At 37.6% G+C, this 21,882-nt stretch overlaps 2 protein-coding genes and 1 long non-coding RNA gene across 3 annotated transcripts in view; 1 reads left to right on the forward strand and 2 right to left on the reverse strand.

Moving 5' to 3' along the window:
* Positions 1-503: 503 nt before the first annotated feature.
* On the forward strand, positions 504-6,688 carry ppp1r8b (protein phosphatase 1, regulatory subunit 8b). Its single transcript, XM_042490828.2, has 7 exons — positions 504-641; positions 1,190-1,250; positions 1,579-1,732; positions 2,683-2,900; positions 3,355-3,499; positions 3,716-3,780; positions 4,707-6,688. Exons 1-7 carry the CDS (start codon positions 589-591, stop codon positions 5,058-5,060), a joined length of 1,050 nt encoding a protein of 349 aa, XP_042346762.1. The 5' UTR covers positions 504-588; the 3' UTR covers positions 5,061-6,688.
* A 1,251-nt stretch (positions 6,689-7,939) lies between these two features.
* Positions 7,940-21,882, reverse strand: part of LOC148188259 (uncharacterized) — a 39,482-nt gene continuing 25,539 nt past the window's right edge. Inside the window, exons 3-4 of the long non-coding RNA XR_015777920.1 lie at positions 9,751-9,808; positions 7,940-8,327 (exon numbers count right to left, since the gene is read on the reverse strand). This is a non-coding gene — a long non-coding RNA (uncharacterized LOC148188259). The remainder of the gene's footprint in view (positions 8,328-9,750; positions 9,809-21,882) is intronic.
* Positions 11,974-20,223, reverse strand: LOC121946133 (cytochrome P450 4B1-like). Its single transcript, XM_042490577.2, has 12 exons — positions 19,755-20,223; positions 18,832-18,976; positions 18,620-18,664; positions 18,388-18,515; positions 18,111-18,235; positions 17,826-17,980; positions 17,537-17,643; positions 15,767-15,957; positions 15,499-15,632; positions 14,395-14,459; positions 13,971-14,053; positions 11,974-13,218 (listed from the first exon to the last, which is right to left on the reverse strand). Exons 1-12 carry the CDS (start codon positions 19,944-19,946, stop codon positions 13,041-13,043), a joined length of 1,548 nt encoding a protein of 515 aa, XP_042346511.2. The 5' UTR covers positions 19,947-20,223; the 3' UTR covers positions 11,974-13,040.

Consider the following 21,882-nt stretch of genomic DNA (forward strand, 5'->3'; position numbering starts at 1 on the left):
AGACAGGCACCTACATTGTGTATGATGTGCCCAAGAACTGTAAAAAAAAATAATAAAATCCAACAATGATTTCTGTTTTTACAGTTTCTGGCTATAATATAAATGGGTTAATTATGGCCATGTTAAATAAAACATGTCTTTGAAAGACGCCACCAGGACCTGGGGCTCAGTGAATATTTAAAATAAACAAAACAAAACAAAACAAAACAAAACAAAAAACAAAACAAAAAACCCACTATTATAATTGAATGTGGGAGGGCCCCTATGCCATAATTAAAAACACAAATCCCTCACTAGTGCTTAAAAAATAATTGACATGCCTCCCCCGTTTTGCACCAAACACTCCACCTTATTATAATAATAATAAACCGTCCCTTACCGTGATTTATCTCACTTTAAGTTAGCACATTGATAGCATGATAATAGTAATAACCCAGTCGAGTTCTTTTTAAATTGGGGAAATAATATATTTTATTAACTGTTTGTGAAATCTGGATGCTATGTGTTAGGATTGTAAAACTACAACTCCCGGTAACCCAGAGCCGCGATTACCCACCATGCAGCTCAGCCATGAGAAGATGAGGCAAGATGGCGACTAAAACAAGCAAAGAAAGTGCTCCTCCTTTTGATTGTCCAACATGGTGAGAAAATGCACATGTTAAAGTTATAACCGTTTGCTCGCAATGCAACATCAGACTCAAATGAGCAAAACGGCGTTCCCTTATTAATATCATTCACGTTTTTCTCAGAGAGAAGCTAACCATTACTGTAGCTAGTGTTAGCAACCAGGCAAGCTAGCAAGCTAACTCGTTAACGCTGCTATCAGTTTACAAATGTTGGGTGTTTTAATTTTATAGTTTTTTTCGTTTTTGACAGAAAAGACGCTTCATAGTTTTAATTTTAAAGTGTCAGTTATGAACACAAGGGATTTAGTGATACAGATCGCACATTTTAGCCTTTGTCTTGGTCTGTGATAACATTGCTCTTGCAAAAACGTTAGCAAGATGACGACCGCTGTAAACGTGAACTGCTCGGGTCCAAGCAGTCGTTTTTATGAATAAATCGTTAAGTAAACAAAGGGAAATGGTAATATGCTATTCAGTGATCGCGTGTAATGATAAAAATTGCTTAAATATCCGGTGTGAAGACCATCAAATACTTAAAACGTCCTCAAACTGTTGTCTTTCAGGGCAGGCAAGCCGCCTCAGGGGCTCCATTTAGACGTGATGAAGGGAGACAAACTGATGGAGGTAACTGGAAGCTGGGGCATTATTACTTACACGTTATTTAAGTACTTGTGGTAAAGCATGAACTAGATAATACTGTGGGAGCTAATGCACCAGATACGAGCCTGACAGTCCACCTTGTCTCAGATGTGTGTTGCACACTGGGATCCTCCATGGCTGCATGGCTTCAAACGGTGCGAGAGCAGCAGCAGCCCTGAGATTTAAGCTTTTCAGTGGGAAGCAACACTGTTAAGTTATGGCTCAGAGGCACAGAGACATCGCAGACTGTTAAACAGATGTTTTCACCGGTTTTTGAATGACCTACATTCACTAATACAATCTTTTCCTGTAGAAACTGATCATAGATGAAAAGAAGTACTACTTGTTTGGGAGGAACCCTGACTGGTGTGATTTCACCATCGACCATCAGTCATGCTCTCGTGTCCACGCTGCCCTGGTGTACCACAAACACCTGAAAAGGGTCTTTCTCATAGACCTCAACAGCAGTAAGACATCATTCACAACCGTACTTGTATACTCATTTTGTATTTAAAAGCAGTTTCTGGAATGGTTTGACACACACATGCAATGGGCTGAAAATCTAATAGAAATGACGTACAGCAAATAAAGGGTGGGATTTACCACAATATTATCACAATAATAGAATAGCAGTAACGTATTGCAGTATATTACTATTTGCTACATTTTTTCAACTTCAGATTAAGGAAAAAAAAACTTTGTAAACATCACTTCTATCTAACAAGATAAAGGTTTCAGTCCGTTCACCTGACTTCAGTCGTTTTCATCACAGCAACATGTAGTTAGTGGACTGATAAAGCGATTGTTTGTTTGTTTTTAACAGTAGGCCAATAAAAATTTAATTTGTACTTGCAATAATAATAATAAATTATTAAATGGAAAAATGTATACATAGTGGCTGTGTATAAATACAATAATAGAAAGCAAAACCTTGACATTAAGTTGTGTTGATTTTTCCCCCTCCCCTTGCAATGAATTATTTTTACTGGCTAGAAAAAACAGATTTAGAGTGAAAACTGTCAGATAATTACTCTATTAGATGATGGACAAAAAATAATAGACAACAATTTGATCACCAGTTACCTGTTTTAGACATTTTTGTATTAAAAACATGCTATATATCAACTAGTTCTAGCTTTGTAGATGTGATGTTTTCCAGCTTTGTCTTATATCCCTGTAAATGCAATATCTATTTTTATTTGTACTGTTGGCCAACCAAACAAACTCTTTTTAATATTTTACTTTTGACTTTAGGAAAATTTGATGGACTTTTTTTAATTCATGACATTTAGACAAAGCAACTGATCATTTTGCAACACATGCATTACAACCAGGACTGCCGTAATAATAACATCTAAAAACTATGAATAATCTCTTAACATATGCACACTTATTCATTTGATTGTCACTCTTTTAGCACACGGTACTTTCCTTGGACACATTCGTCTAGAGGCACACAAACCTCAGCAAGTTCCCATAGACTCTACAATATCTTTTGGGGCCTCAACAAGGACCTACACCATCAGAGAGAAACCCCAAACTCAAGGCACCGCTGGTTCTGGGGACAGTAAGACAGGAGATGATGAGGAGCTGAAAGGACTGCTCGGGCTTCCAGAGGAAGAGACGGAACTGGAGGTACATTTAGTTTGTCAATAATAACAATATTGTCATGCTCTCAAGCATCATCTACATAAAAGAAAGAGAAAATGGCTGCACCTTGTTTATTAATGATCCCTGTTTCACCATCAAATTACAGTTAAATAGATGCACAACAATATTTAAAATGTAATTTAGTGTTTTTCAGCTGTTTTTTTAAGTAGCTACATCTACAAAGTGTAATATTTGCATTTTATTTTAACTCTCACAGATCAGATTGTATAATGTGTATTATTACAAACAAATAACATTTATGTTTGATTTGTTTACGCCTATTTCCTAGTTATTAAAAGGTAGTTATCTTTACTTTTTCCTTAGTTTCACGTTGTAACCTGTTATTTTTCTGCTTAGTCTGGTACATTGTCGTGTTGTAATGTAGCAATATCTTTATCAGTGCAACCGCATTTTTCCTTTCCGGTCTGCATCTTGCCAGAACCTGACAGAGTTCAACACAGCTCACAACAAGCGCATCTCCCTACTGACAATTGAGGAGGGTAATCTGGAAATCCAGAGGCCTAAGAGGAAACGGAGGAACTCCAGGGTTACCTTCAATGAGGAGGATTCCATCATCAACCCAGGTATGAGTCACAGTGAAGGCAGTATTGAAATACATACAAAGACATACTTATACCTAGAAATAACTCTGTTTAAACAGCACTGTGTTGTTTTCACTGACAATGCCAAACCAAACACTTTCTTATGGTTGATTGATCTCCTCACTGAATAGTCATCTTGTGAATTATTTAAAATTAAATATTAAATTATTGTAAAACTTGTACTTTAAATGCTTACAGAGGATATAGACCCCTCAGTGGGACGCTTTAGAAACATGGTCCAGACTGCTGTCATCCCCATCAAGGTAAGCTTTGGCTTTGTTATTAAAAAATGTTGAAGGACCATAAATAATTATTCTGTGTTGGGTGGTTTGGTCACCCAGTGCTATGGTTAGGCGAAAACAATAATTTATAACATATAACTCACTAGGTGAGCATGGCACAAGTATTTTCAGAATTAGTGCGGTGCCAATGACTTGAGTATTGCTGCTTGCAGCTTTCTTGAGAACCATATATCCAAAATACTCCACAAATGGACATTGCACACCTGCCATGCCATAGTTGCATACCCTAGCAATGCTAGATTATAAACACAATTTACTAACAGCTAGCTATTTGGGACCAGGCTTTTTCTTGGAACAAAGGCATTATTCAGTGAGTTATATCACTGATGCTTAAAATGTTTGAGTTTGCGATCATGTAACATCTCTGGTCTCTCTTTTTTATGTTCTTGAACATACTGTAGCGTTGAGAATGAGCTGTATCCATTATGCAGTTCAGCGGTGTCAACAGTTAATAGGAGTCCCCTCTCAATACACTATACATTATGTACTGTTGGTAGTAGCAACACGTGACTAATGATATTTTTTTCTTGTGGGTCCATGAAAACAGCACAGACAGAATTCTTAATTAGTTCTTCTTTTATCAACAGCAGTTTGTTGAGTTTGAGTCATGGGAAAAATAATTGATAGTTGATCCAATCATAGCTGATCAGATCAATGTATTAGAGGAGCAGCTGCTGCAGAGGCGATTGAATGCAAACTTTTAGACCCAGCAAAATTAACGCCCAAGTTTCACTTTCACAGTGCCTGACGGTCCAGCTCCAAAAAATAAAAGATCAATAAGTGGCTTCAGATTTTTTTATTGTGGCTTTTGTGCTGCCACAAAAAAAAATATTTGTGGGAAACCCTACATGTATGACGAAGTTAATACTTTATCATCCCTGCTCCAGAAACGCAGATCAGAGGGACAAAACACTCTGGGTCTTGATGACCTGACTTCGAAACGCATGCATGGCTACAGCTTGGGTGGTGGTCTTTATGGGGACTTGCCTCCCACCAGTCATGAGAACCAGCCAACAGGAGCTCCAGGAGGTGTTGCCATGCAGGGAGGCCTACCTCTGCCTTTCCCCAATCCAGCACCAGAGGTGGACCTGGCCCCAGAGGCTCCCCAGCCCCCTGTCACACTCAATCCCACTCCTGTCACAGCCCCCTACCTACCAGAGACCCACAACGAACCACGCAAAAAGAAGTATGCCAAAGAAGCTTGGCCAGGCAAGAAACCAACCCCTTCACTACTCATCTAACCGCTTTCTCAAAGCTGCTGACTCTCAGGTTACCAGCAGATACATCAGGGACTGTGACCTGGCAGAGGTGGAGTCATTCACTTCTAAATGTTTTTATTTTATTTGTTGTGTTACTCATCGATATCATAAAAAGGCACCACATTTCCTTGTGGTCTGTTACAAGATTTCATCTATATTGCCATTTCACTTAATAAATTGGCCTGCAAGCAGTAGACTGTTGTTGATTGGGAACAAAATGTATGTAAATTGACAGGACTTGGCAGTGAACATTTAAACGTCAGAGTGGCATTTATGTTTGTGAGTGACAGGCTACATGGATATGATGGGTCAAGAGTTATGTTTTTGATGTTTTCTGATGTTATGTTAAATTTTTTTTCTACTAAACATGTTTCAACATTTTTTCACTCCTCAAGTGTTTTGATAATGCTATTAGACAAATGGCAAAAAGTACTTTTATATAAAATACATTACGGTGAGAAGTCAGGAGAATTCAAACGTGAAGTCAGTTTCTATCTAAAAACAGGGCTGCTTTTTATTTTTCAAAACCTCTTGATATAATGTGAAACATTTCCAATATGTGTGTTAGACCAAAATGACATCAACTGAAGTGTCAACAGGCCACTAGATGGTGACTTGTGCATTAAGGTCAGCGAGTTTTCAGTGAGATTTGGCTGCAGACTTGCAGGTATCATTGTTTATGGCCTGCTGCACAAACCATAATCTTGGCCAGAATCCACATGTGGCATCCTATGAAACCGGTGAGGCAGGCTTAATTTTAATTTTGATTATTGTTTCTATGTTTGGAATTAATTGGATTGTTGTTTAGTAGAATAAAACTGAATTTGAATGGCATCACAAGAACAAATACTAACTTTGCTGAAAAATACAAAATTATAGTAAAAATAGAAAAGGTTGGATTTAGTGTTTTAAAGGTCATGTGGTGTGTCAACATATTTTACATACAATAGAATACAGTGCAGTTTATACAGTATACCATTCCTATTTAGTTTGCCCTAAACTGACGTAAAATATAGGAACTGTCTTTGCACAGACGCAGATATTCATAGATAGCCATGTAAAACACGTAATGGGCACTATGTATTTGGTTTATACACAGTGTAATCTAAATGTAAGGGTCCCATGAAATGGTGTTCATGCATTTCTGCTTTAATTAGAAGACAAAGAGTTGATAGGAAATGAAGAGAGGGAGAGGAAATAGCCTGCAACTTAAGTCCTCTAATGTTTTCACACCTAAAATATTGTGGTCACAGTATATGGTATGCATCTTAACCACAAGGCTGCCATGGCGCCTCTGTGTATTCTCTGTTAGTAGAGCTTGTAGTGGGGACATAAAACCGTTAGCTATCAATCAATTCAGAAGATAATAGTGGTTAGTGTCAGTTCTCCTTTGTACAACAAAAGGATCCCACTAAAGATGAGCTGTTTTCTTAAAATTGAAGTGGCCATTTCATGGGATCTTTAAATAATTGACAGGTTGGAGATCAGAGATCAGCAAAAGACGAGGTGTTTCATTTTTACAAACTGTGCTGGTGACTTTTCATCCTTGTGGGAGTGTGGATTTTGTAATCATATGACTGTAAATAAAAAATGAATTACTTTTGACTCAACTCGGCAATGTCTTTAGGTGTTACATACTATAAAATAGTTAATGTTTAAAAATGATCCTTGCACACTACTAAATAAAACAGAAGCAAAGTTCAAATCAGCTTTGTTGAGTACAAAAGAAGGCGGCCAAACTTTTAGTTGGCTCTAAAAAATGTTTAGATAAACCTTTATTGCTTTAACCTGACCTGGGTCTAACTCAACCATAAACTATAAGTTAAACTGTCAACCACTGAATATACGATAGTGGGTTACACAGTAACACTGACATCATTTCCCTATAGTAGTTTCCCTTGTGGGTCAACAGGTTTGATCTTGATGTAGATGCAATCTTTTGAGCTAAGTATCAGTTTTGGAATTAACCTGCCCTTCTTTGTAATCTGCCTGTTCCAAACAGGCATGTTTTGAATGGGCACTGCACAAGATGTTTTATTCAACATTCAGAGCATATCTATGGTTCAGAGTGTGAGGTGGGATAGTCTGCACACAGTTCTCTACATGGAAGTGGCTGAGCTGGCAGCTAGCAGCTAATGGAGCTAATTCAATAACCAGTGCTGACAGCCACAGTGCTGACAGAGCAAACTGTGTTAGCCAGGGGAAACCGCAGGTTGCTTCCATAAGAAAGCCGTCCTGCCACCGTGAGTCAGGAAGGAATTATTAGCAGTTACTGTCATATTGACACATCTACGTACTGCAGAGTTTTGTCTGATAAATAAACAGATAGAGAGTAACCATAGACTGAGCCAGTCACACGGTATCAGGTGAGGACAAACCTTGGACCAGCAGAGAAGGGCACGAATGCATGAGGTGACCTTTTGGAAGCATTCTCCGGTAGGAAACGCAGTGGGTCAAAGACCTGTGTGGACACAAGATGGAAAAAGCAAATGCCAGTCAGTCCCACATTTTCTTAATTTTTCCTCTGAGAATTGAATCACTTCATGCAGTTTATGACACGTTGACATCTGGTACTACGGCACTATGGATTTTGCATTAAGTATGCACCAATTTGATGACAATGTTACATCTATTATTTAAAACATTTTATGCAAAAGTAGGGTGCAGGGCCACCACAGAAAAGAGAGATCACACTCTTAATTAAAATTTAACATGAAGTGAGCGGGTGACAGGTGAGTTATTTCATTTCAAAAACATTTGTTTAGGATCAAATAATCTTGACTTACAGGTCGGGTTTTCCCAGACAGTTGCATTCCTGTGAATCCCAAAGACACTTATTCGAATATAAGAACCTACAAATAAGAAAAAAAATGTCAAAATAAAGTTTAACGCTGCATAAATCCAACTTTAAGTGTAACTTAAACTAAAGCTTTAAGTTTAAAAAAATGAAGTTATCTGTACTGTTCTATAACACTTAACACAAAGTTGCGCCTTACTGGGTGGGTGAGTTAGCTTACCTCCTTCACATGTCCGAAAAGCCAGTGTGATGGAGGTCCTGGAAAAGCTTCGAAGTTTTGAAGTATATTTCTTCTCCGGACAAACAAGTTGGCAAATGTATAGATGATGGCAACCAGACAAAGTAGAGCAAACAAGTGATTCATGTGAGGCCAGCCCAAATAAAATTTCACGAGAGCCTCAGTTGACTCCATCTCGGTTCAGTAAAGTTGGTGCTTTTTTGGTGAAAAGACTCTGAACACAGAAAGTTTGCAGGATAATAAAGTCAGGCACAAAACAAAGGGTCTGCATCATTGTGTCACCAGCATGGTGAACAGAGTAGGCAGAGTTGACACACCATTTGCAATGAAATTTCAAGGGCTAGAGTGGCAGATGTCACCAGGTCATACTGACAACACTGGAAGGAGTGAGGCCTGTTCCAGAGTGAACGTTAACAAACTCTGAGTCAAACTCTGAACTTTGAGTTGCCATGAGAGATGCAAAACTCTTAAGACTAGAACACCTTCACAAGCTCCTCTGTCCCAGAATAAAGGTTTTACAGATAATGAAGGCCTTTATTGGTGTGAATATTGTTTTCAAGACGACTGTTGGAATAAATTGCCCACCGTCATCAGAGTGAAGATGGGTCAGACCCCCTGTGATTGTCCATTTGTTTTTGTAAAACAAAATATATAACCAACTGCTTTGCGTATCCAGTTCTATGAGTTTGTCAAAGTCAATCCTTTGTTCAAAGGAGATTCTGATATAAACTCTTGAGACAGTCGATGTTATTGCAGGCAGCAGTTATATTCATGAATGTCTGGGTGAAGTGACTGACTTAAAATATACTTTTGACACAAGTAATACAACTGCACCCAAGAACTCTGAACAAAGACCAGAATCAGACTTGCTGAATTCCAAGAAGTCTGTACACTTTGTAAATGTCAAAATAACAGATGCAGGAAAATATTTCTGCTGGAAAAATGGATGTGATAGACACAAGCAGAAGCTATTGACCACCAACTTGTGTGTACTTATAGGTGATAAAGTAACACATGAAATATATGTCAGAAATATATATGTTAGAATTCAATAACATCAAATCTAATGTCACATTAAATGTGGAGACAAACTCAAGGTCGACATCAGTGCTTGTAGATCAATATGGGTCATTGATTTGCAGTGTAAAGCACATATTTAAAGGACACAGTACAGTTAACAGCACTAAGGGACCGTCAAATCCATCTGTTTTTAAGGAGTTCATGCCCTGAATCAAAGGAATGTCAATTCTTCTGATTTTTGTTTTAAAGATATACCGAAAGGATCTGGATATTTGATTCCAGTTATTTATGAGGCATCAGCAGCCCATATGTGTCGTATTTTAATAGAACTTTTGGCAATTTGGTACCTAAGACCAAGACTGCATATCTACAGGATATGATGCTCTTTGGCTTATTAAATTTCCAGTTTGTTTGTTCAGTGGTCTGTGAACTTGAAACAGAAGTAGATGTTTGACATTGGGCTAAGCATGCGTGTCCCTCCCGATTCTGTTTCTCTTCAAAGCATTTCCTATCCACCTTTGTTTCAGTGTCTTGACTGGCAGGGTAAGGTTACTTAATGGTGATGATAGGTAACTAATATCACTTGTGTTGTTTTGTTTGGATGATGAATATCTTACCTGTGACTGCTGCAGGTGGAGACATCAGTGGTTTACTTGACAACTGTCATCAGGAGACCTGCAAAAACAACAATCAAATGACTTACATCAGAGGTTTGGTGTATACTGAATTGAAACTCTAAGGTAAAGTTCCCAAATTGAGATGCACAATAATTGCAACTGTTATGTTCATAAGGAAAAGTTAGATTTCATCAATTCTGAATGGAAATTATGAAACATTAGGTTTGGTTTGCTTCTTTTTTTTCAACAGAAAATTTCCTGTGTGAAATTAATCAAGTGGCAGTCATGATTGTCTGATTGTATTCTCTACACAATAAAAAAGTAAATGATCACCTCCTTTCCTTTTTATTTTGTCAAACACAAAAAAAAAATTAGACAGCATAGTAATATTGGTAAGATAATTTTAGTGGGAAACTTTAAGTTTGATAGTTATGGTGATTTATGTAAAAGTGACATCACTCATGTCCTTGGAGATTGTAGCTTCACTGAATTCAAGGGTTGCTATTTGTGCTCTAATACTGCCATCTCGTTGGCTTATTGGAGAACACACCACATTATTAACTGAATAAACTCTCAAGTATATCTTATACAAGCTACATTTATTGTCAATAAGTAGCCTACAAAACAGGTAGGCTAATATCATTCTGCATTGTATGTCCTTCTGTCTTCATTATTTGTTGTGTTTGTCGTGTTCACTGTCATTATAAAAAAGTGCCATATTTCCCTGTGGTCTGTCACTAGAAATCACCTACATATTGACCAATCAACTCATAAATTGGTGAGCAAAAAGCAGGAGCTTGTTGACTGCGAACAAAATTACGTACATTAATTACGTTTATTGGATTTGAGTTACAGTTACATATGAGTATCTGTGAGTGTCATGCTATATCCATATGACGCTGTATCCACTTTTTTTTAACTCAACTGTTTTTTGATAATGCTGTTAAACAAATGGCAACAAAGTACTTTCACAGAAAATATATTACTGCAAGAGGTCTGGAGAATTCAGAAATGAGGTCAGTTTCTATCAAAACGAGGGGCTGCTTTTTATTTTGAAAACCTGTTTATATAATGCGAGACCATTATTTTGATTCTTTTTTCTATGTTTGAAGTTAATTGGATTATTGTTTAGTGGAATAAAGCTGAATTTGAATGGCAGCACAGGAACAAATACCAACTTGGCTGAAAATGAAAAAAGGTAGTAAACATAGAAAAGGTTGGATTTAGTGTTAAAGGTCATGTGTTGCGTCAACATGTTACACGCAATAGAGTACAGTGCAGTTTATACAGTATATCGTTTATATTGAGTTTGCCCTAAACTGACATAAAATATAGGAACTGTCATTCATTGTTAGCTGTGTGAAACATATAATGAGCACCATGTAATCAGTTTATACAGAGTGTACTCTGTATAAACTGATTACATAGTGCTCATTGTATTCATTGTATTCATGAAATTGTATTCATGCATTTTTTCTTTTAATTCAAAGGTGGAGAGGTGACAGAAAATGTGGAGAGAGAGGAAAAGTGACCTTCAACAAAAGTCCTTTTACATATTCAAACCTAGAATATTGTGGTCACAGTATGTGATATGTATAGTGAGTATGGTACTAAGTATATGGTTAACCACCACCACCATGATGCCTCTGTGTATTCTTTTTGGTAGAGCTTGTAGTGGGGACATAAAACTGCGATCAATCTTACTTTGAAAGAAGAGAGCAGTAGTCAGTCGTAAGTTCTCCTTTGGTACAACATGAGGTTCCCACTAAAGATGAAATGTTTTCTTAAAACTATAAAGAAAACTATGGCTATTTCATGGGGTCTTTAAATATTTGACAGGTTGGAGATCAGTGATCAGCAAAAGACGAGGTGTTTCATTTTTACAAACTGTGCCGGTGACTTTTTGTTCTTGTGGGAGTGTGGATTTTGTAATCATATGACTGTGAATAAAAAACGAATTACTTTTGACCCAAATCTCTGACGTGTTTCCATCCATCCACATATCCAAACTTTTACAAGTTTAAAGGTCCTCTTAGGGTATATAATTTGTTGCCTTATCAACAAACAACACTGACTGAGAACAAAGGTGATCCTATTGTCCTGCACACTACACCTCCCTAAGACCTTATTCTAGGGATAAAAACTGACCAGATGCCTCAGGTGACTTAGGACATGATTAAATTGAGTTAATCTGGCACAGATAAATCACTCATGACAGGAAAATATAATCTTCACACAGATTTAGTGAACTTAGTCTGTTAATGTTTGAAAAGCACATCCACATTACTGAACAAAACAGAGACACACTGAGCACCAAGATGGCTGCAAAACTGTCAATCACCCACAAATTAAACTGTGAACTACTGAATTTATGATAGTGAATTACACAGTAACACAGACCTGCAAACCTGCAAAAAAAAAAAAAAGAGTAGTGGAAAAGTTTACAAGATACAAGACCAAAATCCAGTAGAAAATTTAAGTGATCTTTATACACAAATGTAGTCCTTTATACATGTTTTTGCATGGGAACATTAGAAAAACACCTCTTTGATTAATATTAAGTTTTATTGCATTTTGACTCTGTTACAGTCTTATATAATACATACTTTTAATGTATTGGATAGCCTATAGCCTGGACTTGAACAGGAGGTCTGTGGTGCGGGGGGCACCAAATTACTTTATTTCTTTATTTTCATATTAAGATATGTCTGACAGAGACATGAGCATGAACTCAACATATTATTAATGAAAAGAAATTGGCCTTTTTATAAAACCCATGTAATTTCCAGAACATTAATGATAGGCTATCTGTTACCCACCGTTATGAATCCTTGTGTAATCATTGGTGGCTCCTTTTTTTCTTCTTCATCATGTAGTACCTCTCCATAACAGCAAAGTGAACTGGTTAGTTAACAGTTTTGTAATATTGACACTTTATTGCCCAATTATATTGCATTAATTATTGCATGTCCTTGCGTAAAATCAAAGCGTATAAACCTAATGTTAGCTCCACCTTCACTGAATGCAGGCGCACTCCTGTGGCCAGGGTTATCAGGGACAGCTACCTTGGCACAACACCAGCACTTTATTTGCTCAGGGCTGCAACAGATAATCCAACTGGACTCACAGCAAATAATAATATACAGTTATTGTTTTCATTATTATTTCTTTGTGATTCTATAGAGTTTTTTTTTAATTTTACAATTTAATAAACTTTAATTCCTCACAGATTTCCCTTACTGATAAAAGTACTTTCCAGGTTTACAGTCCTTTTTGCAGTTACTTCACCTTTACTCTCGTGGATCTACAGGTTTGATCTTGATGTAGATGCCATTGATCGAGCGAAGCACTAGTCTTGGAATTAACTTGGGTTTGAGAGTTGGGTCCTCTATCAGCTGGTACCTCATCAGTGTCATGGCTGTTGCCACTTTCAACTCATTCATGGCAAAGTTCTGACCAATGCAATTTCTAAGAAAGAAAAACAACAAAAACGTGAGGTATGTGATGATAAATGCAATGCTTCTAAGCAATAACATCAGAGGACAGAAGCAAGTTAAGTACACTTTTGAGGATGTTATGGATGCAAACATGGTAGAATGACCACATTGTTTTACAACATCGGCATACTAACTTCTGACACTAATAAAGTTATTGCTGCAATAAACCTGCTCTAATTAAGTCCATGTTCTACTTTATAATGGTGGTTATGTCAACGAAGAGCTGGGAACAAGACATTGTTTTGCAAGTCACAAGTAGGTTTCAAGTCTTTGCACCAAGTCCCAAGTCAAGACTGACAAGAAGACCCAAGGTCTAAACTTTGTAATCTGCCAGTTCCAAATAGGCATGTTTTGATTGGGCACTGCACAAAATGTTTTATTCAACATTGGGAGCATATCTATGGTTCAGAGTCTGAGGTGGGATAGTCTGCACTCAGTTCTCGACATGGAAGTGGCTGAGCTGGCAGCTAGCAGCTAATGGAGCTAATTCAATAACCAGTGCTAACAACAGCCACAGTGCTGACAGAGCAAACTGTGTTAGCCAGGGGAAACCGCAGGTTGCTTCCATAAGAAAGCCGTCCTGCCACCGTGAGTCAGGAAGGAATTATTAGCAGTTACTGTCATATTGACACATCTGCATACTGCAGAGTTTTGTCTGATAAATAAACAGATAGAGAGTAATCATAGACTGAGCCAGTCACACGGTATCAGGTGAGGACAAACCTTGGACCAGCAGAGAAGGGCACGAATGCATGAGGTGACCTTTTGGAAGCATTCTCCGGTAGGAAACGCAGTGGGTCAAAGACCTGTGTGGACACAAGATGGAAAAAGCAAATGTCAGTCAGTCCCACATTTTCTTAATTTTTCGTCTGAGAATTGAATGACATCATGCTGTTTATGGCACGATGACATCTGGTACTACAGCACTATGGATTTTGCAAGTATGCACCAATTTGATGACAATGTTACATCTATTTTTTTAAATATTCTATGTAGAAGTAGGGTGCAGGGCCACCACAGCAAAGAGAGATCATACTTTTACTTTAAATTTAATATTATATTAGTCATGTACAGCATGTAGTGAGCAAGTGACAGGTGAGCATTCATTTCAAAAACATTTCTTTAGGGCGAAATAATCTTGACTTACATCAGGGTTTTCCCAGACTGCTGCATTCCTGTGAATCCCAAAGACACTTATTGCAATATAAGAACCTACAAATAAGAAAACAAAGATGTGTTTGGGTTTAGGATTGTGCAGTGACTGAACAACAATGTGTATAACAACAAAGAGACCTTTAACCTACATCAGGGGTCGGCAACCCTTACTATCAAAAGAGCCATTTCTGGCCCAAAACAAAAAAAAATCTGTCTGGAGCCGCAGGTAACACAACACATATAGTCAAACTAGCCTATCAATATTATTAATGGGTCTACATGAGCGTTCACTAATATGACCACGATTTTTTATTTTTGTTACATTAACTTCGCAGTGTTGGCGGTAAAAATAAAAAGATCTATCCATGCACTGTTAGTTAATGAAATACATTTTCATATTCTGTGTACAGGCTACATATTTTTGCAATTGAAAAATTTAATGAAATTTTTTAAAAAATAATCGCAATTCATTTACATATCATTTTTAGTCAGACACAGGAGCCACTGGAGAGGGGCAAAAGAGCCGCATGTGGCTCTAGAGCCTCAGGTTGCCTACCCCTGACCTACATGGTAATACCGTGTAGGTTAAAGGGTTTATGCTGTTTATTCTGAAAATTGCGCAAGGTGGACTTTGTAAATGTTAAATGTTAGCATTTTAAACGTGGAGTAAAAGTTAATATGTACTCCATCAAATGTCACCTTCCCACCTCCAACAAGTTCAGAATGCAGCAGCTAGGCTTCTCACTGGTTTTAACAGATACCTCACATCACCCCAATCCTGGCTTCTCTTCATTGGCTCCCTATTTGTTTTCAAATTGATTTTAAGATTTTACTGTTCACTTTAAACTCAATCTGGGTCTGGCTCCAAGCTACATAGCAAAGAAGTTGACCAAATATGAGCCAACTATCAGCCTTAGATCTGCAGTTAGTGCACTTCTGGATGTAACTACTTCAAGGTGCAAATCTAGAGATGATTGTGCTTTTGCCATACGGGCCCCTTGGTGTTGTCTAAAAAGTTATTATCATTATTTTATTACTTTTATTAACAGTAAACTGTCTCATCCATAAGAACTTTCCAAAAACATTAAGAACAAACCTTTCTCCAAAGTCCTTCCATCAATAAAGGTCATGGGTTTTGTGATCTTTCTGCCTATTCCTGGTACAGGAGGGTAAAGGCGGAGGGATTCTTTTATGCACATTGTAGTGTATGGAATTTTACTGAGGTCCTCCCTTAAATGAGACAAACATGTGTTAGTTGTCAATATTCTAAAAAAGTGACTTCCTAAAGCTCACCTAATCCATCTGCTGTAGCACAAAGCAGCACTGACTTGCACTGCCCTTTGGTTTTCAACAGGTAAACCTACCACTCCATGGTGTCCCTGCCATCCAGGGCTTGAATGATCTCCTCCCTGCACATTTTCTGGTGTTCTGGGTGGCAGGCCAGACAGTAGAGGATGAAAGACAAGCCACTGGCTGTGGTGTCATGGCCCTCAAACATGAAGGTGTCCACCTCTGCTCTTAGGTCCTCATCTGACAGACCCTGCTGCTTTTCATCCTGATGGTGAGGAAAAAAAAACAGAACTTGCAAAAAACAAACAAACAAAACATAACAAAATATGAAAGATATCCAATCTGTATTGTATTTGTAAAGCACTTTTGAAACCACAGTAAGATAGCATAAAAACACAAAGACAAAACATATTGGACCATATGTTACATGCACACAGCGCAGCACAGCTATCATCCCTACTTTGAGAAAAGGAGTTGTCTTTTGTGACAGTTCGCGTGTTGTTTAAGTATGTACTTACACCCAACTGTGCACCCATAGGTCTGTAGGTCATAAAATTGAGGAATGGTCAGGTGCATTGTTGACATATTTTTATTGTGTGGCAGCAGAAAGCGACTGGGCTATTAACCGACAAAAACTTGATGTGAAGTCAGAAAGACTCAGTACATCCCTACCATTTAAAGGATGCATTATTTTGATGGTAAAATGTACCTGCACATCACATTTATATTGTACCAGCATGCAGATGGGTTGCATACACCACAGTTAAATTTTAAGTTCACTAAAATTAGCACATAGCAGAGGGCAGAGCAGAGCTCAGGCCTGCTGTCGGACTCCCTTTAAAGAAAGACGATATGCACGTTTACACACAAGGAGCAGATTAACTTTACTGATTATCAAAGAGGCTAAACGTTTAATTCTGATTCCTCTGGGAATTTTTTTAAAGAGCAGAAATGTCACACAGTATTTGCTGCAGAGACATTGCTGCTCTTACTACATTACTCTTGCTTCTCCAATTTGCAGAATCCACCATACAAATAGCAAAAGCTTAAAAAGGAATGGGAGAAGGTACTCTAATAGCATGACTTCAAGTTACAACCAAAAACAGCTATGATTAATCAGGAGACAAAATGCAATCCCTTGGCTGCTTTTGTCCTTTTTTGCACACCAGGTCAAATCTGGAGTTAGGCACTCAATTGTAATCTAACAGAGGAGATTGATTAACAAAGCACAATATGTTTTTGTGTGGGGGGTGGCAATTATAAACCATACTGTACAAAGGTACAGTAACTTCGTGACTAATTGTGTATTCTTGAGAATATTTTCATACGAGCAGTTGATGGAAATTTTCCCAACATTTAGATAGACACATGCCTATAGTCAGCCTATCGCCTTTTTATCAGTGGCCATTGATATGCTGAGCATGAGGCAGCCTTCTGCTTCTTTTTGCACAGGTGCTTTTCCAGTTGGACATTATGTCAAATTATGTCTTACATGATCTTTAGTTTTTCTACATTACTGATTGTTTTTTAAAGCCATTGCTTTTGTTGTCTTCATGGTCTTTGTCCATTTTTGGTATTCTACATGTTTGTGTGGTTATCCCTATTGCTGTTTGTATAGTGTGGTATTTTGAATGTTGGCTGCACAGTTACTTTGAGCTTAAATTTTTAAATTATTTTACAGAGGACTTTGTAATAAAGTTACAAAGTCCTCTTTGATGGTTGGTATAAAACCACAGTTGACTTACTGCAGGTTTGTTACTCGTTGCTAATGTCATGACATTGGCAGAAGTGAGAACATCTAATACCTTAAATTAGTATACTACATGCGAAGTCACATAACATACTTCTGCAAAGAGAAGGATGTCCAGAAAATCCAAGTGTCTTTTGGCCTGTATGCGGTCCAGCTCTTTCTCCTCCTTCAGTGCGTCCTTCCTCTTTCTGATGACCGCCTCTTCAAAAGACAAGACAATTAATATTTGCAGACTAACTCTTTAATTACAGCAACATGCTATATGGCAACTCAAAATTAAGTGTACGGGCTATTCTTTATGGCAAAGCGATCAAATTCAGTTTGACTGACAGATGGAAATAGTTTTAGATTGTCATTAACCAAAGTATGCATGTAAATTTTACCTGTATGACCATGAGCCACTCTGCATGCTTTCCTGTATCTGAAGCCATGTGGGCTGAGGTAGAAAATCAAGTCGTTATGGTATGGAAACGTCCTAAACCGAATGTCAATCAGATTGCTGAGCTCATAAACTGCCTTGATGTATTCGTTTTTTCCACTGAAATGAGAACGTAGACAAACATTGAACGATCAGTTTCTTCCACACGATTCAGACGGCTTAAGCAATCAACAACTGAAAACATAGATCTGAACTTGTGCACGGCTGAAAAAGGGTTGTATGGACTCACCTCTCAGTCTGACAGTTGCTGCTGTAGCTGAAAGCACACTTTAAGATGCTGTCAAGTGTCATGAGGCTCACGTGTTCAAACAATTCAAAGGACTCACTGGTGTTTGCATAACTTTCCCATTTGTCCTGGAAACATTGAGAACAGATGTGACATCTCTGCAGGAGATGGAAAAAACTCCAACACACTCAACCAACTCTGACACAACACATGTCATCTCGACAGCATTACTTCACTATTATGGTCTCTGTTATCTTATTATAAATTGTCATTTACATACCAACATTGTTTTAGCAGAGTCTGCCATCAGTTTAGTGTATGGTTTCAACACATCATAATGGAAACCTGGGGTCAAAAGCCTTCTGTGCCGAAACCACTTTTGACCCTTTGACACCAACAAACCGTCACCTTAAAAGAGAGGAACAGTGTGTTCATGTGTGTGTCGTTCAGTCAAACATCCATCTCAGTAATTAGTCAAAATATTCTGTAGAAAAAAGGCAAATCAGTCTTACCAATCCATGACTCAATAAATCTATATCCTAAATCATTCTTTGGCTCTGTTATAAAACAAACAAATAAATAATCTGTTAGATTGACCTTCGGTTGTTAAAAAAAAAAAAAAAAATCCAAATGTTCCTGTTGGAGATTATTTAAAGCACTGAATTGATAACATTGCTATAATGGTTTATCACTTCAGTAAAGATTTTAAAAAATGCTCACACACCTGTTGATGCCAATACAGTCTTCACAAAATCTGGATGTTGAATATTGAGTAAACAAACAAAGGGCCCAAACCAGATTTGGAAAGCATAACCATACTGCTTTCCAAATTCCACAAGCCTGTACAAATCTGTCCCATCTTGTTTAAACTGAAATAAACATGAGAACACGGGAGAGTTAACTACACCTTTCTTTCCAGTAGCCTGGGGAGGAAAATGTGTTGCTGACTCAGCTGATGATCACTAACTGTGTGTCACTAATGTACAATATTACTTAAATCCCCTAGTTAAGTAAAAGTAGAGAAACAACATAAAACAAATACTCAATTCTAAGTTTAGGTCTTGCATTAAAATGTTCATATCAAAGATCATAAAATATATATATATGTGTGTGTGTGTGTGTGTGTGTGTGTTTTTTAAGTTTTAAAACTAAATGTACTCTAAATGCAAAATGAACTGATACCAAGTGTCATATACAAACCAAATACAATTTGGGAGCTTTAACATTTCCCCTGTTGCTGGCCTGTACAGCCTTGACATATGTTTGGATAAACAGTTTTAAAACATTTCATCAACCTGTAATCAAACATTTTCATAACTATTCAAACATCCCAACATACCCCACTCTCCCCTACTGAATCGAGTACCCTGAGTTTAATGGAAGCAATAGTTAATACAAACAACGGGGTGAAACATTGTGACTATAGACCATCTTTTGTAAACTATCAACAAATTTAGAATCGAATTTGTTATTTTAACCTGCTATTGTTGAATTCGGTATGTCAAAATAAAGTTTAACGCTGCATAAATCCAACTTTAAGTGTAACTTAAACTAAAGCTTTAAGTTTAAAAAAATGAAGTTACCTGTACTGTTATATAACACTTAACACAAAGTTGCACCTTACTGGGTTTTCATGAGTTAGCTTACCTCCTTCGCATGTCCGAAAAGCCAGTGTGCTGGAGGTCCTGGAAAAGCTTCAAAGTTTTGGAGCGTATGTCTTCTCCGGACAAAGAAGTTGGTTAATTTATAGATGATGGCAACCAGACAAAGTATAGCAAACAAGTGACTCATGTGAGCCCAGGCCGACTGGGATTTCACGAGAGCCTCAGTTGACTCCATCTCGGTTCAGTGAAGTCGGTACTTCCTTGGTGAAAAGACTCTGAACAGCGCAGATGTTTGCTGAACAACAAAATGTGAGGCGCATAACAAAGGGTCTGCATCATTGTGACATCAGCGTGGTGAACAGAGTAGGCGGATCAACGGGCCATTTGACCGTGAAATTTCAAGGACTAGAGCGACGGATGTCGCCGGATTGTAGTGACCTAAACTAGAGAAGGCAATTTCGATACACAAGATTGAACTGTTTTGCAAAGTTCTTCAGCATGCAGCTCATGACGGGTTTCGAAACGTCACGTGATCGGTTAACAAACCCGGACAGAGAGTATTAAAAGACCGCGGGAAATGCGGGCGTTTGTGGTGTTGTGTTGTGGCGATGAAGTAGAGAGAGATTTGTGCGAATTGAGCTAAACTTTTGGTAGGTTGACAGATAGTAAGGTAGACGCATAGACAGATACATGCATACATACATGTCAATGAGTTAAGGCATATTTATATTTTTATTTGAATAAACTTATCCTTTTCATTTAAGGTGGTAGAGAAGCGAAGAAGCCAACTGAAGTCAAAAACTGTGGATTTTTTTTCTAAATAAAAATATTTGAACAAATGTTTCTGAACATTATTCTTGATTCCACCTTGTTATTGATGTGTATAACCATAACAGTGAAGTGCAATATTTGAAACATTTCTCTTTGTCCAGGCCATTTATACATACAAAACCATTAAAATGCTCTACAAACTAACAATAACATAGCATAGGACCAATGTCCTTAGGTCACATAGCTAATAATGATATGAAATAGTCACCATATCCTACTAGAACTAAATCAATACCAGTTTGATTTGATTTGCATGACATTGGGGTAGGCTTTGGGGTTCAAAACGTTTCAAAATAAAAGTATTGAAACGTTTCAAATTTGCCATCTCTATCATAAACAGTGGGAGACTGAGAAGTGGGGCCTGTTCCAGAGTGCAGGTGAACAAACTCTAAGTCAAACGGAACTTTGAGTTGTCATCCTGAGATGCAAAACTCAGTTTTTGGTTTCACAACAGCTGATCATAAGAGTCAGTTAAATCAACTCAACTAAGATAAACATTGCAATGCAAAATAGATATACTGTCAAGACACAATACCGTCATAAATTCTTTTGCCCCAGAATAAAGGTTTTGCACAAAATTAAGGCCTTTATTAGTGTAAATATTGTTTTCAAGACGACTGTTAGAATAAACAGCCCACCGTCATCAGAGTGAAGATAGGTCCGACTCACAGTGATTGTCCATTTGTTTTTCCATAGAACACACACACACACACACACACACACACAAACAGTATGTCTGTACCCAACTGCTTTGCTTTCTATATGTTTAAAAAACAAACTTTTTTTCTAGAAGAAACTCTTGAAACAGCTGACATCATCACAGGCAGCAGTATGTCTGGGCACTTATGTATGTCTGGGTAAATTGAGTTATTTAAAATTGACTTTTTAAGCAAGTAACATGACTGCACTCAGGAACTCTGCACAAAGACCAACATCAGACTTTGTGGATTTGAACAAATCTGTACACATTGTAAATGTCAAAGGAACAGAAGCTGGAAAATATTTCTTCTGTAAAAGTGGATGTGATGGATACAGGCAGAAGCTACTGACTATCAACTTGAGTGTAAATACAGGCAAGAAAATAACATAAAATAATTATATCAAAATTAAATGGTATAACTTATAGTCTTTTTTTCATTTTATAGTATACGAAAGTCAGACTTCATCTGTTTTTGAGCTGTGATGTATGACTTAGCATTCAATATCATCAAACCTAATGTCACATTAAATGTGGAGACAAGCTCAAGGTCGGCATCAGTGCTTATAGATCAATATGGGTCATTGAATTGCAGTGTAAAGCACGTGTTTGAGGGACACAGTACAGTTAACACTGCTTCCAA

This window comes from Plectropomus leopardus, chromosome 11 (assembly GCF_026936395.1).
Source record: "Plectropomus leopardus strain MGB_pleo_1.0 chromosome 11, ASM2693639v1, whole genome shotgun sequence".
In the NCBI taxonomy this organism is placed as follows: domain Eukaryota; kingdom Metazoa; phylum Chordata; class Actinopteri; order Perciformes; family Serranidae; genus Plectropomus; species Plectropomus leopardus.